The sequence below is a fragment of the Trichechus manatus genome, unplaced genomic scaffold (assembly GCF_000243295.1).
Source record: "Trichechus manatus latirostris isolate Lorelei unplaced genomic scaffold, TriManLat1.0 scaffold00209, whole genome shotgun sequence".
In the NCBI taxonomy this organism is placed as follows: Eukaryota; Metazoa; Chordata; class Mammalia; order Sirenia; family Trichechidae; genus Trichechus; species Trichechus manatus.
Genome location: NW_004444145.1, coordinates 1,956,039 through 1,974,443, shown reverse-complemented (window position 1 = coordinate 1,974,443; position 18,405 = coordinate 1,956,039). Strand labels below are relative to the sequence as shown.

The 18,405-nt window shown below is 37.1% G+C and overlaps 1 protein-coding gene across 3 annotated transcripts in view; it reads right to left on the bottom strand.

Moving 5' to 3' along the window:
* Nucleotides 1-18,405, bottom strand: part of LARP4 (La ribonucleoprotein 4) — a 77,499-nt gene that overhangs the window by 28,268 nt on the left and 30,826 nt on the right. For all 3 annotated transcript variants that reach the window (XM_004388320.2, XM_023742400.1, XM_023742401.1), the window contains exons 5-8: nt 7,441-7,577; nt 5,771-5,874; nt 2,565-2,675; nt 1,745-1,798 (exon numbers count right to left, since the gene is read on the bottom strand). In XM_004388320.2, the coding sequence (XP_004388377.1) occupies nt 1,745-1,798; nt 2,565-2,675; nt 5,771-5,874; nt 7,441-7,577 (406 nt within the window). The remainder of the gene's footprint in view (nt 1-1,744; nt 1,799-2,564; nt 2,676-5,770; nt 5,875-7,440; nt 7,578-18,405) is intronic.

The window sequence follows — 18,405 nt, the reverse complement described above, 5'->3', positions numbered from 1 at the left end:
TTGCAATGTTATCCATAATTTGTTATGATCCACACAGTCGAATGCCTTTGCATAGTCAATAAGAACACAAGTAAACATCTTTCTGTTATTCTCTGCTTTCAGCTAAGATCCATCTGACATCAGCAGTGTTATCCCTCGTTCCACATCCTCTTCTGAATCTGGCATGAATTTCTGGCTGTTCCTTGTTGATGTACTGTTGCAACTTCTGAATGATCTTCAGCAAAATTTTACTTGCGTGTGATATTAATGATATTGTTCAATAATTTCTGCATTCTGTTGGATCACCTTTCTTTGGAATTGGCACAAATATGGATTTCTTCCAGTCAGTTGGCCAGCAGCTGTCTTCCAAATTTCTTAGCATAGACAAGTGAGTCCCTCCAGTGCTGCATCTGTTTGTTGAAACACCTCAACTGGTATTGTCAATTCTTGGAGACTTGTCTTTCGCCAATGCCTTCAGTGTAGCTTGGACTTTTTTCTTTAATACTAACAGTTCTGGCTTATATACTACCTCCTGAAATGGTTGAATGTCGATCAAGTCTTTTTGGTACAGTGACTCTGTGTATTCCTTCCTTCTTTTGATGCTTCCTGCATCGTTCAATATTTTGCCCATAAATCCTTCAATGATGCAACTCAGGGGCTGAATTTTTTTTTTTCTTCAGTTCTTTCAGCTTGAGAAATGCCGAGTGTGTTCTTCCCTTTTGGTTTTCTAACTCCAGGTCTTTGCACATTTTACTATTAACACTTTACACTTTGTCTTCCTGAACAACCCTTTGAAATCTTCTGATCAGCAATAGTGAGATTAAAATATGTCAGTCTCAGAACAGTGCATGACATGTAACCTCTCATTAAATACAAGTTACTCTCATACTGGTTCTTCCACTTACTAGATGTGTGAACCTGGGTAGTTTCTTCTCCTGCCTCATTTTCCTCACTGGTAAAAGGGAGAAAGCAAGAGTACCTACACTTCATTAGGTTCTTGTAAGGCTTAAATGAGTTAATTGAATACATAAATACTAAATACATAAAGTGTTTAGAACAGAAACTGATACATAGTAAGTGCTGAAAAGAGAGGCGTTAGTAAGAACAATGTATCACATTTACAAACACTAACGAGAATAATTGCATTACACAGGGAATAAGGAATATGTCAAAATAGGTCTGTTTAGGACTGTATTTTAGAATGGTTGCTCTGACAGCAATTAGATTTTAAGGAGGGAAAAGGCTGGGGGCATAGCAAACAATGCAGAGGCTACTCCAATTGTTCAAGCCTACACAATGGCAATAATGATGGAAAGAAGTTTTGAAGACAGATTTCACTGGACCTAAGAATGGGCTAGACATGTAAAGAGAGTGAGCAAGCATCATCACAGACAACTCCCAGGTTCCCAAATAGTTTAATGTTACTGGGATGATGCAGTTAACTGGGATGAGTTTATAAGTCCTGAGAATGTTTCCACCTCTGTTACTAAAAAATTATCCCTATTGCTCATTTTGAGATCTGGAATTACATGTTATGAAGCAGCATCTGACTGAGAGGTCATGTTGTTTCAAGTTATGTCTTTGGAAAGAATTATGTAGCCGAAGTATTTTGACGCTCTTATCAAATAATCTTCTGAGGTAGCACAGCATTTGAGCCAGGAATTTCTTTAAAATCCCCACTAGTTTTATAAAATATTATGTCTGTGTTTTCTCAATTTTTCAAAAAACTTTGTTTCACACTGGCTTTTAGTTAAAAATTTCTTACCATGATTGGCTTGCCTTGAAATGTTTTTACTTCTTCTCTTAAATATCTAAAAGCCTGAAAACAAAGCAGAAAGGAACTTTTATTAGCCCTCAAATATTTCAATTAAACCATCTTTAATCTAGCAAGAGAGTTTGAATTAACAACTGCCTCTAAACTAAATTAAAAAAATTCTGGAGATGATTCCTGCATAATAGCAGGTGACAGGGAGCAAAAAAAGTACAAAATTAAGACCTTCTTAGGTAACAATTCACATTTATTCTAGACTAGGTACCATGGACTACTGTAGATACGAAACGCAGACGAATCAAAACAGACTCTGAAATTATTCAATCAGATGACCTTCTAAGATGAAGAATAAAAAAAAATTTAAAGATCAGCAAATGGTTCAAAAAATGCTATCATAGATATGGATATTTTTGTTTCAAAGGAATATTACTTCTCTTTTCCTTAAATAGGATGTAACAATTAAGAGTAAAACCATTAAGTCAAAATTCCAAGATAAGAACCAGAAGGGAAGTTATATTTATTACATGCCTACTATGTACTAGAAATGCTATTGAGTGCTTGGTTCCCAATCTCCATGCTTATTTTGAAATAGTGTGTTTACTGACAGGTAACAAACTGTTCTTAAACTAAGACTGAAAAAGCTTTAGGACGTGATTAAGAGAAAAACTAATTAATCAAAAACAAAACAGTGACAAAGGTTCTCAACAGTCTTTATAAACATTACTGTAAGCACATATTTCCTCAATTAAAATACTGTGTTACTTTTACCACCAGGACTGCATCAGGAGAAAAGGTTTTTTTGTCTTTTTCTCACCTGTTGTGCATCTGTATCTGACTGGAAAGTGATATACCAGTTGCTATTGTGTGCAAACTCACAGCTTATCACCTTGGGGCAGTTTTCATTTTTGAACAAAGCTTTCACTTCCTAAAAAAAAATGGAAAAGCTTTAGTTAATTTTTAAAAAGACATCAATAGTTGGCATTTTTTTGCTTACTAGGAAAACTGAGCATTTCATGTCTTTCAGTTCTTTCTACTTCTTCACTTGTAACTGTTTATGCCTTCTGCCTATTTTTCTAGTGAGGGTAGTTTATGCTCTGGAATAAAACATACATAGTTATAGGGTAAATTTTGTATATGATTTAAGAATGGAACCTTATATTATGATCAGCAAAAATGAATGGTTTTTGTCCTAGTGGCAATCTTAATTTTCCTTAATAGTAAAATTTCTCCAGTCCTTTTCCTGCCATTATCCAAAAGAAATGGTATGCTCTCTGTTAACACTTTCTGGGTCCTAAGTATTTTCATGCATTCTCATTTAATCCGAATACTTTGCTTACATCAGTCATAGATAAGAACTCTGTGCAAGCATGTCTTTTCTTTTCCATAACTGATATAAAAATCTTGAAACAGTTATAAAAGCTAGTTTATAAAAAGAAAGAATACAAGGAGAAGTAAACATTAAGAATTAAGCGTGCCTAAACAGTTATAGAAAGAAAGGAAACAACACACACTGAAATATGACCAAGGGTCAGACACTATGATTTACTTAGGAAGGTTTTACGATCTCCATTTTACAGCTGAAGAAATGGTGGCTCAGATTGATCTATTCACATTATCACAAAGTGGAACTCAATTCTAGATTTGTATAGCTCCAAAGTCCATTATGTCTAAAATCTATTTGAGTTCAAAGAGAAATTTAATGATAACCAGCAATTCTCAAATAGTAAAAGAATTTGATTAGGTTAAACTTCTTCATAAAATGTCAAAATATCGCCAGGCAGCAATTAAAAAAAAAAAAAAGACAACTACTAAGCTGATTGGAAAATCAATATGACATTAAAGTCTAACCTGTATTCTAACTCTCTGAAATTTTTAGTACAATAAATTAAAAAAGGAGAACGTTCATCTTGTGAAATTTTCTTAAGTCAAATGTTGCTTGAAATAAATATGTGGGCAGCCAGCTGAGCTTTACAATTTTTATGAGAAAAGTAAAATATTACCAATATCAGTTAAGAATTTGCATCTAGCCCAGAATTACATTTTTGGAGAGAACTATCTGTGGAATTGTTAGGCTGCCACCTATCAATCTCTATCTTCAAAAGTACACAGATAACTCCAGATGTTTCTAATTCCCCTTAAAAATATTTAACAAATTGATTAATTTATTTAAACCTTAGTAAAATCCGTATTTTTAGGCTTTATCATTCTACAGGAACAGTTAGGCTTCACAGATTTACTGTCTCAAAAATAAGAAGCCTGAATTCAGAGTAATCAAAAATGTATTCAACCTGACAGTAACTTTAAAGGTCAGGATCCTAACCCTACTCATTTTAATTTGCATTTCATGGTTACTTAGGCATAGGCAGACTTTCACTGGCTATTTCAGTCTGCACTTCCTTTTATTTTTTTAAAACAAACAGTACGTGATGACTTTATTTACTGTTTCCCACGTGTATTATTAGCTCTTTATGCATTCAAAATATGAATTATAATGTAACAATAATAATGGCTAACCTCAGTGTTTTATATGCCAGGTACTGCTCTAAGCATTTTATATATATATTAACTCATTTCATTCTTACAACAACCATATGCTGAGTTACTTATTACTATTATCTCTTCTAACAGATGAGGAAACCAAAGAAGAGGGGTTAAGTAACCTACCCAAGGTAACAGGGCAAACAAGTAAAAAGGCTGGAATTCAAACCCAGGCAGTCTTGGCTACAGAGTTCAAGCTCACAGCCTCCACACTGTTTCTTAATACTGCAACTATTCCTCCCACTCTACGGTTTTCCTTTCAATCTGTTACTTTTTTTTTTTTTTTAAATAACATACAGTTCGAAATTTTAAATCAAAGATCTAGTTTCCTTTTTAATTTTTCCCATGCTTCTAAGTTCAGAAAATCTTCATTCTGGAAACTTAATGCCAAATGACTTTGGGCATAAGGTTTACCTAATAGGGTGTTAAATTTTATTTTGTTATGTGGCAAGGGTCTACAATAATTTTTTTCTAAATGGTTAATCGATTACCATAAATCAGTTCCTAATCAATCCTCCCTTTCTCTAATTTACAGTGCCTTAACATTACAACTTAGTGTGAAGCTCTGTTGTATAGTAGTTCAGAAACACGAGCTTTGGAATTAGGGAGATCAAGTTCAAATCCTGTCATTTAACAGCCCATGTGTCCTTGGGCAAGTTAATCAGTCATCCTAAGTCTTGCTCACTTTATCTGTAAAACAGAGATAATAAAATCCTTAGATTTAAATAACAATGAAGTACACTGCAAGGAGCTCTGGTGGTACAACGGTTAAGCACTCCGCTGCTGACCGAAAGGTCAGTGGTTCGAACCCACTAGCCACTCTACAGGAGAAAGATCTGGCAATCTGCTTCCAACCTTGGAAACCCCATGGACAGTTCTACTCTGTCCTGTAGGGTCATTATGAGTTGGAATCGATTTGCTGGCAATGGGTTTTTAATGGGAAAGTACACGGCACAGCACTTGGAAGAACCCAAATACTAAATAAACATTATCATATGTACATTATATAAAAGGGTGTGTTTCTGCATTATTTTGTTTCATTCAAATATTATCCTATTCTTGTACAAGTCATAATCTTTATGACTACAGCTTTGCTTTATATTTTGCTAACCAGTAGGGGTTAGTCCTGCCTCATTAATCCTTACTCAAATTTTTTTCATTCCTGTCTAGGTTCATTCTTCCAGATAAATCTGAAAGGTCCCAAAAGAGCCCATTTATATTTTAACTGCCATTCAGTCAAACCAACAAACAGAGAATTAGTATCACTGCAATACTAAAGACTGAGTATTATAAGAACATAGAATTATATCTCCTTCCCCCTTCTGTATCATGCTTCTAGTATTACACAATTTACCAAACAGATAAGTATTTATCCTATTCACAGTAATTGATATGCAGACCATGAGTTATTCCTTGCTTGTTTATCTGCTCCAATTTAAATAGTTAAAGAACATTTAGCTTTAAGAATGCTTGATCATTTACCTCTATTGGTGTGGTTTCAGGAATTTCTCTAAGAATAACAATACAGCGTTTATGACTTGGCCTCACTTTCTCACCCTTCTCATCAACTTGAACCATGGGGGAAGCTGAAATGTAAAAAAGAAAGGATTTCATTTAAAAGTCACAACCAGAGATATTAATAATGCCATTAAATACTATTCATTTCAATTTCCAACTGCGAATAAATTAGCAGAGACCACATTAATATCCTAAAGAAACTAAGTCGTAGAATCAAAGATTACAGTAAGGATGAAATATTCTTTTCGAGATTTATATGCAAAGAACAATGCCAAACGCTGTTCACTGAACAAATACTCATAGTACCTATTTTGTGACTTGGCACTGTGTTGAGGTTTTTTTTTTTTTTTAAAAAAAAAAAGCCTTCTGGAAGCATACAACACATATCTTATAAGGCAATTTCTCTGTAAATACTAGCCAAATTATTCATTTTAGAGATAACAGATGGGTATACTTAACATTGGCCAAACACTATTTTGGAGGAAGTCATGGGCTCTGATATATAAACAAATTCTTTTTTAAATTAAAGTCCTAAAAAGCCCTTAACCCAACAACTATACACAAACAATTATAAGCTATCCTTGATTTTAACATATTTATTCTTGTATATTACCACAGAAACCCAGAAGCCATCCTTTAGATGCTGATTTAATAAAGATAGTACCACATAGCCAAAACTTTTCTTTCTGGTCCCTTCAGAGAAGTAAATAGTATAAAGCCTGTCTCCCTGTACAGCTAAGAGGAGATAATAAAAGCAGCAGTCAAGGTGAAAGGCTTCGGTTTGGGTATAAGTACTGGTTTCCTAACAAAGGAGATGGGGGCTTCTGCCTGTTACTCTGAATTTATGTTGACAAGCCTGGGTCATTCTAAGAAATAATGTCTGCATAAACCAATTAAGATTTCATAAATGTTTTTAGCCCTCTAAGAATAGAAATCTTCTATCCCTACATAGCTCTATTATTGGACTTGCTATACTTAACCTTTAAACATTTTCAGTAACATACTTCATATAAAAGTGAAGACTTACCTTGTAGTAAAAAAAAAATCACATAAGAGAGATTACCCAGAAACAATGATAAGACAGAAAATCCACTAAATATTTTTAGAACCTTAATTTTAAAGGTTTACCAATATTTAAAGCAGTGTTTGTCAAACTGCATGCTGCAACTCATTACTACATCGTGAAATCATTTTAGAATAAAATAAATTCATTATAAGCATTTAGTATTAACGTTAATTAACATTTCAGTTGTGTGTGGGTATGTGGTGTGTAATTGGGCTGTGATTTATAATGTAATCTTACTTGGTTCAAAAAAGTTTGACACACACTGCTTTAGAGTGCATGAAAATGACACATATGGCATATGGCTTTCTAATAGCCCAGAAAACTGAGACTTAATTGCTTATATTTGCTAAGCAGGCATTAAGATCAACATCCAAGGTGCAAAATTGATAGATTAAGCTGTCAGTTTTGAATACTGAATACATAGATTAATCTATACCAGTTAGTACAAATAAAAATTATTTAAACAGCCAAAAAAAAAGAGGCAGTTAAAAACAATTCCCTGTACGATCAGAAATTAGTATTTAACTTTCTGAAACTTAAAAATAGATAAAAGTTACTATTTACATACATCTTAACACTTCAAGAATTAGATCAGGGTCTGTGGTCAGTTTTTTTATTTCTTCCATATTGGCAACTGTCCAAATTGGGATGAACTGATCACTGTCCATCTGAGATATCAAGTAAAGATCCTTGGACAAATTTTCTCTAAAAGAAATAAACAAAGGTAGCAACAGTTCTATAAAACATGTAATTCTTAAAAAGCAAATAAGAAAAGAAGTGTCTTAGTCATGACAGCTACTAAGTCTAAGGAAACAGAATTATGTTATCAGAAATAACACACTGAACTCTGAAATGTTCAGTTAAAAAGATACCAACATAACATACAACAGATACATTCTAAAAAGTTTTGGAAAATTTCTGAGTACCCAAACACATCTAGATCAATAGTTTTGGACAAGGGATCTAACAAAATTATATAAATACACAAAGAAGTCTTAATATTAAATTTAAAAGCATGCTGCAAAAAATCTCCCATGATCCAATCCATGGTTTAAACTTTAATTTTTCCCATATATATGTTAGAAATTAATGACAGTGTTAATAAAATGGAACTACACACATATACTTTGCTTAAAAGCCACCTAGTGCCCGGCAAAGTGTAGGCACAAAACTCTTTACATTCGAATTACATTAAAATAAAGTAGTAATTACTTTTTTTTGGTTACTAATATCAACAGATAGTGGTTATCTGTTTTGGGTGTAAAAAAGGAAACAGAGAGAATACTAGTAAAGGTTAAACTCACCAACATAAAAGGAGAAACATGCTATATCTGCCTAATCAACAAGATATTCATTCAGAAGATGAAATTAAAAGAATGGCGAACACTAATCTTTGCATAAAAAGTTGTCGCTGAGGGAGGCGGGGCCAAGATAGCACACTAGTGAGATTCCTGTGGGCCCTCTTACAACAAAGACCCGAAAAAACAAGTGAAGCGATTATATATGACAATCTAGGAGCCCTGAACACTAAGGCAAAGTTGAGGTATCGGACTGAGTGGCAGGGGGAGGGAGAGACGGTTCGGAAGCAGCGACGAGTTGCCAGACCTGACCCAGCGGGAGCCAGCACCCTTCAAGCCGGATAAGCTGGCATGTGCGTTGAGGCAAGCAGTGGTGCTCGGGACGCTTCTCCACATCAGGTGAGACAAAGCGGCAGAGAGTCTACTCAGGACTTCCGAACAGTGAAAAGAAGTGCTCAATTGCAAAAGATAAGTACATGCGTCTGGTCTATCCTGCAGATCAACAACCACCCCTTTCGGGAAAAACCTCTCTCCCATGTACCTGGTCCCAGGCTGGCTTCAGTGACTGCCGAGTCCCCTGGGCCAGAAGCGGGACCTGTCACAAGCCCTGAGCCATTCTCTCGGCCTTGGAGAGGGAACAAATTAACAAACAGGAAAAAATAATCTGCTGACTCCCTTGAGCTCAGAACTTAGGGTAGGCACAGCTCTTTTGCCTAGGCACAGGCATAAGGGTTCCACAGAGTTTGAATTCCTTTCACTGCTGCATAGACCTGTGTGGGCCCATTTCAACACTGTAGGCCCTCATTACCGCAGTACAACAGGGTACATACCTGAAGTCTAACTTCAACTGTTTCAGATATATGGTGAACCAGCAGGTTCATGACATCTGCCGCTGCTCTGCCCATTAAGCAGGGTCCTCACCTACCCACATCAGGGGTCTGAGGACTGGTGGCTCCACCCACGCCACCATGACACAGGTCCAAGAATAAGTGCTGCCTCCCAGGCCTTATAGTCAACAGCACTGGGTGCCCACAGTCTTGGTGCAAAACCCACCGACCTACACGCTCTAGGAAACAGGGACACGCTTTCCTCCCAGACACTCAGGGACAACCATCAGCCCACTGCCTTGCTGAGCATATGTCCCTTTACTATAGCCAGATAACTGCACCTACTCCAATCACCCCTGCTTGTCTAGGGCTGTAGGTGAGAGCCTGCACCACACACTTGGTGACTGACTACCTGGACAACTGAGCTGAATCCATACAAGAAAACTAAACGGACTCCTGGGACCACATACTTGGTTAACAGATCTAACCACCTGGTGACAGGTCATTAGTGCTTCAAAGGTGCCAATAATCCAACTAGCTCACAGGAGCAGCCTATTTGGACACATCAAAACAAGAAGCTAAGACATAGTAAGGAAACATAAAATAAATAAACATAAGAACTTATTGTTGGCTCGGAGACAAAACAGTCAGTATCAAATCACATAAAGAGGCAGACCATGATAGCTTCAGCAAGCTCCCAAAACAAAGATTCAAGAAATCTTCCAGAGGAAGAGAACTTCTTGGAATTACTGGAGATGGAATACAAAAGATTAATATACAGAACTCTTCAAGCAATCAGGAAAGGGATCAGGCAAAATGTAGAACAAGACAAGAAACACACAGAAAAAAACAACAAACTTAAGATTAGAGAAGAGCACAACGACAAATTTCACAGGCTGCAAGAATCATAGAGAGACAGCAAATAGAAATCCAGAAGATTAACAATAAAATTCAGAATTAGACAACTCAATAGAAAGTCAAAGGAGCAGAATTCAGGCAATGATAGTCAGAATTAGTGAGACTGAAGATAAAGCACTTGACACCAACTTATGTGAGGAAAAATCAGATAAAAGGATTTAAAAAATGAAGAAACCCTAAGAATTATGTGGGACTCTATCAAGAGGAATAACCTACGAGTGATTGGAGTACCAGAAGCGGGGTTAGGGCACACAGAGAACTGTTGAAGATTTGTTGGCAGAAAACTTCCCTGATTTTGTGAAAGATGACAAGGTATCTATCCAAGATGCTCGTCGAACCCCACATTAGATCCCAAAAGAAAGTCACCAAGACATATTATAATCTAACTTGCCAAAACCAAAGATAAAGAGAATTTTAAGAGCAGCTAGGGATAAATGAAAAGTCATCTACAAAGGAGAGTCAATGAGACTAAGCTCAGACTACTCAGCAGAAACCACGCAGGCAAGAAGGCAAAGGGATGAAATACAACGCCTTGAAGGAAAAAACCTGCCAGCCAAGAAATACCTATCCAGCAAAACTGATTCTCAAATATGATGGGGAAATTAGGGCATTTCTAAATAAACAGAAGTTTAGGAATTTGCAAAAAACAAACCAAAGTTACAAGAAATACTACATGGAGTCATCTGGTTAGAAAATCAGTAACATCAGATAACAAACCAAGACTAGAACACAGGACAGAGCAACCAGATATCAACCCAGATAGGGAAGTCACAAAAATAAATCAAAGCTACAACAATTAAAATAGGGAAACAGAGATGTCAATATGTAAAAGATGACAACATTAAAACAAAAAAGAGGGAGTGAAAAATGTAGTCATAAACCTTTCATACAGGGAGGAAGTCAAGACAATATAAAGAAATAAAAGAGTGGTTTAAACTTAGAAAAATAAGGGTAAATATTAAGGTAATCAAAAAGTAACAATTCTACCCATCAAAATGAAAAACTTAAAGACTCAGCAAATACAAAATCAACAACAATGAAAATACATAACGAAAAAAGACTCAGCACAGAAAATTAAGTGGAACAAAGAAACTGTGAACAACACACACAAAAAAAGATACCAAATGACAGCATTAAACTCATTCATATCAATAATTACGCTGAATGTACATGGACTAAATGCACCAATAAAGAGAGAGTGGCAGAATGGATTAAAAAAACACGATCCGTCTTTATGCTGCCTGTAAGACACACCTTAAACACACAAACTAAAACTTTAAAGATGGAAAAAAAAAGTATCAGGCAAACAACACTCAAAAATGAGCAGGAGTGGCAATATCAATCTCTCACAAAATAGACTTTAAAGTAAAATCCACTGCAAAGGATAAGGAAGGACACAATTTAATGATTAAAGAGACAATATACCAGGAGGACATAACCATAACAAATATTTACGCAGCCAATGACAGGGCTTCAAAATACATACAACAAACTCTAACAGCATTGAAAAGAGAGAGAGACAGCTCTACAATAATAGGAGGAGATTTCAACGTACCACTTTCGGTGGACAGAACATCCAGAAAGAAGCTCAACAAAGACATGGAAGATCTTTTTTTTTTTTTTTAATTGGTGTGCTTTAAGTGAAAGTTTACAATTCAAGTTAGTCTCTCATACAAAAATTTATACACACATTACTATGTGACCCTAGCTGCACTCCCTATACTGTGACAGCACAGACCTCCTTTCCTCCCCAGATTTCTCGTGTCCATTCAACCAGCTCCTGACCCTCTCTGCCTTCTCATCTCGCCTCTGGACAGGAGCTGCCCATCTAGTCTGATGTATCTATTTGAGCTAAGAAGCACACTCTATACGAGTATCATTTTATTTCCCGTAGTCCAGTCCAATTTTTGTCCAAAGAGTTGGCCCGTAGAATGGTTCTAGTTTTAGGCTAACAGAGAGTCCTGGAGCCATGTCTTCTGGGGTCCCTAAAGTTCTCAGTCAAACCTTTAAGTCTGGTCTTTTTACCAGAATTTGAAGTTTTCCATCCCACTTTTCTTCTGCTCCGTCACAGACTCTCTGTCGTGTTCCCTGTCATTGGTGGTAGCCGGGCACCATCTAGTTCTTCTGGTCTCAGGCTGATGAAGTCTCTGGTTCATGTGGCCCTTTCTATCTCTTGGGCTAACACTTTCCTTGAAGATACGGAAGATCTAAATGCCACAATCAACCAACTTGATCTCACAGATGTATTCAGAACATTCCAACCAACAGCAGCCAAGTATACTTTCTTTTCCAATGCAGATGGAACAATTCTCCAGAATAGACCACATAAAGCAAGCCTTAACAGAATCCAAAGCATCGAAATATTACAAAGCATCTTTTCTGACCATCAAGCCATAAAAGTAGAAATCAACAACACAAAAAGCAAGGAAGAAAATCAAACACATGGAAACTGAACAACACCTTGCTCAAAAACTACTGGGTTACAGAAAAAAATTAAGGATTGAATAAATTCACAGAATCAAATGTGAATGAAAACACATCCTACCAGAACCTTTGGGACTCAGCAGAAGCAGGGCTCAGAGGTCAGTTTACAGCAATAAATGCGCACATCTAAATAGAAGAAAGGGTCAAAATCAAAACATTAACCCTACAACTCGAACAAGTAGAAAGACAGCAGCAAAAGAAGCCCTTGGGCACCAGAAGAAAGGAAATAATAAGAATTAGAGCAGAATTAAATGAAATAGAGAATAGAAAAACAATTGAAAGATTTAACAAGAACAAAAGTTGGTTCTTTGAAAAAATAAACAGAATTAATAATCCACTGGCCAAACTGACAAAAGAACAGGAGAGGAAGCAAATAACCCGTATAAGAAATGAGATGGATGATATCACAACAGACCCAACTGAAATTAAAAGAATCATAACAGATTACTATGAAAACTTGTACTCCAACAAATTTGAAAACCTAGAGGAAATGGCCAAGTTTCTAGAAACTCACTACCTACCTAAACTAACACGAACAGAGGTAGAACAACTAATTAAACCTATAACAAAAGAAGAGATTCAAAAGATAATTTAAAAACTCCCAACATAAAAAAGCCCTCGCCCTAATGGTTTCACTGGATAATTCTACACAACTTTTAGAGATGAGTTAATACCACTACTACTAAAGGTATTTCAGAGCATAGAAAAGGATGGAATACTCCCAAACTCATTCTATGAAGCCAGCATAACCCTGATACCAAAACCAGGTAAAGACACCACAAAAAAAGAAAATTACAGACCAATATCCCTCACGAACATATACTCAAAAATCCTCAACAAAATTCCAGCCAACAGAATTCAACAACATATTTAAAAAAAAAAAAAAAACACCATAATCAAGTGGTATTTATACGAGGTATACAGGGATGGTTCGACATTGGAAAAACAATCAATGTAATCCATTACATAAATAAAACAAAAGACAAGAACCACATGATCTTATCAATTAATGCAGAAAAGACATTCGACAAAGTCCAACACCCATTCATGATAAAAACTCTCAGCAAAACAGGAATAGAAGGGAAATTCCTCAGCATAATTAGGAGCGTTTATACAAAGCCAACAGCCAATATTATCCTAAAAGGAGAGAGTCTGAAAGCATTCCCCTTGAGAACGGGAACCAGACAAGGATGCCCTTCATCACCACTCTTATTCAACATTGTGCTGGAGTTCCTAGCCAGAGCAATTAGGCTGGAAAAAGAAACAAAGGGCATCTAAATTGGTAAGAAGTAAAAGTATCTGTATTTGTGGATGGTATGATCTTATACACAGAAAACCCCAAAGAATCCACAAGAAAACTACTGAAACTATAGAAGATTTCAGCAAAGTATTAGGATACAAGAGAAACACAAAAATCAGTTGGATTCCTCTACACCAACAAAGAGAACTTCCAAGAGGAAATCACCAAATCAATACCATTTACAATAGCCCCTAAGAAGACAAAATACTTTGGAATAAATCTAACCAGAGACGTAAAAGACCTATACAAAGAAAACTACAAGATATTACTGCAAGAAACCAAAAAAGACCTACATAAGTGGAAAAACATACCTTGCCCATGGATAGGAAGACTCAACGTTGTGAAAATGTCAATTCTACCCAAACCAATCAACAGATACAATGCAATCCCTATCCAAATTCTAATGGCATTTTTAAATGAGATGGAGAAACAAATCACCGATTTCATACGGAAAGGGAAGAGGCCCCAGATAAGTAAAGCATTACTGAAGAAGAAGAACAAACTGGGAAGGCCTCACACTACCTGATTTTAGAACCTATTATACTGCCACGCTAGTCAAAACAGCCTGGTACTGGTACAACAACAGACACATAGACCAATGGAACAGAATTGAGAACCCAGACGTAAATTCATCTACCTATGAACAGCTGATACTTGACAAAGGTCCAAAGTCCTTTAATTGGGGAAAAGACTGTCTCTTTAACAACTGGTGCTGGAGACTAAGTCCAGTACAACTAGATGGTGCCCTGCTACCACCGACTGCTCTGACCAGGATCACAAGAGAGTCCTGGACAGAACTGGAGAAAACGTAGAACAAAATTCTAACTCCCAAAAAAAGACCAGACTTATTGGCCTGACAGAGACTGGAGAAACCCCAAGAGTATGGCCCCTGGACACCCTTTTAGCTCAAAGATTAGACAGGCCCATAAAACGAACCAAGACTAATGTGGCACAACAACCCAGGGACAAGGACTAGAAGGGAGGAGGGGACAGGAAAGCTGGTAATAAGGAACCCAAGGTCGAGAAGGGAGAGTGCTGACATTTCGTGGGGTTGTTAACCAACGTCATAAAACAGTACGTATACTAACTGTTTAATGAAAAATTATTTGTTCTGTAAAACGTCATCTAAAGTACAATTTTAAAAAATAAAACAAATGGTGCTGGTATAACTGGATATCCATCTGCAAAAAAATGAATACCCATATTTCACACCACACACAAAAACTTACTCAAAATGGATCAAAGACCTAAATATAAAATCTAAATGATAAAGATCATGCAAGAAAAAATGGGGACAACGCTAGGAGCCCTAATACATGGCATAAACAGAATACACACCATAACTAACAATGCACAAACACCAGAAGAGAAACTAGATAACTGGGAGCGCCTAAAAATCAAACACTTTGCTCATCAAAGGACTTCACAAAAGAGTCCAAAGACAACCTACTGACTGGGAAAAAAATTTTGGCTATAACAAATCCGATCAGCGTCTAATCTCTAAAATCTACATGATACTGCAAAACCTCAACAACAAAAAGACAAATAACCCAATTAAAAAATAGGCAAAGGATATAAATAGGCAATTTGCCAAATAAGACACTCAGGCGACTAACAGACACATGAGGAAATGCTCACGATCATTAGCCATTAGAGAAATGCAAATCAAAACTACAATGAGATACCATCTCACCCCAACAAGTCTAGCATTAATCCAAAAAACAAAATAATAAATGTTACAGAGGTTGTGGAAAGAGTGGAAAACTTACACACTGCTGGCAGGAACACAAAATGGTAAAACCATTTTGGAAATCAGTTTGGCGCTTCCTTAAAAAGCTAGAAATAGAAGTACCACACGATCCACCAATCCTACTCCTTGGAATACATTCTAGAAAAATAAGAGCCGTCATGTGAATAGATCTACGCACAGCCATGTTCACTGCAGCAGTCTTCACAATAGCAAAAAGATGGAAACCACCTAGGTGCCCTTCAATGGACAAATGGATAAACAAATTCTGGCATATTCACACAATGGAATACTACGCAATGATAAACAATGATGAAACCGTCAAACATCTTATAACATGGAGGAATCTGGAAGGCATTATGCTGAGTGAATTTAGTCAGTCTCAGAAGGACAAATATTCTATGAGACCACTAACATAAGAACTCAAGAAAAGGTTTAAACACAGAAGGAAACATTCTTTCATAGTTATGAGGGTGAGGAGGAAGGGAGAGTAGTATTCACTAACTAGATAGTAGGTAAGAATTACCTTAGGTGAAGGGAAGGACAACACACAACACAGGGGTTGTCAGCACAATTGGACTAAATCAAAAGCTAAGAAGTTTCCTGAATACAACCAAATAACTTCGAGGGACAGAGTAGCAGAGGCAGGGTCTGGGGACCCTGCTTTCAAGGGACATCTACGTCAACTGGCATAACAAAGTTTATTAAGAAAATGTTCTGCATCCTACTTTGGTGAGTGGTGTGTGGGGTCTTAAAAGCTAGTGAGCAGCCATCTAAGATGCATTAACTGGTCCCAACCCACCTGGGAGAAAGAGAATGAATAACACCAAAGACACAAGGAAACTATTAGCCCAAGAGAGAGAAAGGGCCACATAAACCAGAGACTCCATCAGCCTGAGACCAGAAGAACTAGATGGTGCCTGGCTACCACCAATGACCGCCCTGACAGGGAATACAACAGAGAGTCCCTGATGGAGCAGGAGAAAAGTGTGGTGCAAAACTCAAGTTCTAGTAAAAAGACCAGACTTAATGGTTTAACTGAGACTGGAGGGACCCTGGAAGACATAGTACCCGGACTGTCTTTTGGCCCAGAGCTGAATCCATTCCCGATGCCAACTCTCCAGACAAAGATTAGACTGGACTATGGAACATAAACAATACTCGTGAGGGGTGTGCTTCTAAGCTCAAGTAGTTACATGAGACTAAATGGTCAGCTCTTGTCCAGAGGTGAGATGAGAATGTAGAAAGGGTCAGGAGCTGGGTGAATGGACGCAGGAAATCAGGGGTGGAATGGAGGTATGTGCTGTCACAGTACAGTGAGAGTAACTAAGATCACACAGCAATGTGCGTATAAATTTTTGTATGAGAATCTGACTTGAATTGTAAACTCTCACTTAAAGCACTATAAAAATTTGTAAGCGAAATCAATTCTAACTTTCAGTAGTTATATCAAAACCCTTAGCTAAAGAAACTGTACCTTGTAAGAAGTAAATCAGATTAATATAGGAACTGACCTGATACGTAGTAACACTAATTCTGCTGAGCTACAAATGTCAATTACCCAGCTGGTTTGAACTGTATCACAGTTCTGAGTAGGACGTGTTAGATCTTGATAAGCTCCCACTCCAACAATTAAAAAAGCTTGGATCAATTACAAAAGCTGTGTCTGAAGAAATCAGAGAGCTACAGAAGCTCTGATGACAAGATAACTGAAATTCGATAAAGATGACCTTTCCCTCTTGAGGGTATCTGTAGATCTTGGCCCTATGGGACTCTACTGGGTAACAGAGAAACACAGGACTGGCATAACGAATTGGAAACCAGAGGAGGCCCCAAAAGACAGCTCATTTTCCCCACAGATGTTTCCTGAGGTCAAAAGAGGAAGATGGGAGACTGGAAGCCAAGCTGTAAAGGTAGTGAAATCTCTGTGGTCTGACGATTAAGTCCCAGTAGAAGAGGGAGACTTGCATCAAATATGAGACAGGTCTCCCCCATAACACATTTGCCAGATTGTGAAGCAGTATGGGGTAAGAGGCTAAAGAGCTAATCTCAGATCTCTGAAGAACAGAACGAAGTGGCCTTCAGTATTCAGAACTGAAGTGACAGAGAACTGTCAGGCTCTAAATCAAAAGCCTGGAATGGCCATGCCTAAGGACAAATAAGAGGTAGACTGAGTCTAATTAAAATGGCCTGCTCAGCCCTGACCCAGCTCAATTCTTGGTTGGATTGAATTATGTCCCCAAAAAAGATATGCTGAAGTCCTAACCTCTGTAACCTGTGAATGTAACCCTATGCAGAAACAGGGTCTCTGAAGATGTCATCAGTTAGCTTAATATGAGGTCATACTGGAGTAATTTGGGTCTTAATCCTACATGATTGGTGTCCTTATAAAAGGAAGGATATACATAGACAGACAGAGAGGAAAAATACCATGTGATGCTGCAGCTACCAGGCAAAGAATGCCTGGAGCTACCAGATGGCTAGGAGAGAGGGACAGAATAGATTCCTCCTCAAGCCTCATAAGGAATCTATATAGTCAACATTTTGGTCTTGGGCTCCCAACCTCCAGAACTGTGAGACAGTAAGTTTCTGTTAATGTAAACCATTCAGTTTGTGGTATTTTGTTATGGCAGCCCCAGGAAAATAATACACACCCTATCTGCCTACTAGAAGAAAAGCGCAAACCCTCTCTAGATGGAAATATTACATCATTTGCAGCATCTACGGTTCTTTTATATGTAATGTCCAGCAAACAATGAAAGCTTTTAAGCAAGGCATGTATAAAAACAGAAAATTGTGACAGAAAACCAAGAGGAAAAAAAAAAACAATATAAGCAGATCCACAAATGATCCAGATATTGGCATTAGTAAGCAAGGATTAAAAAAAAAATTTTTTTTAAATGTTAAAGAAAATGAATTGCATCATGGGCACAACTGACTGGAGAAAAGTCAGGAGGCT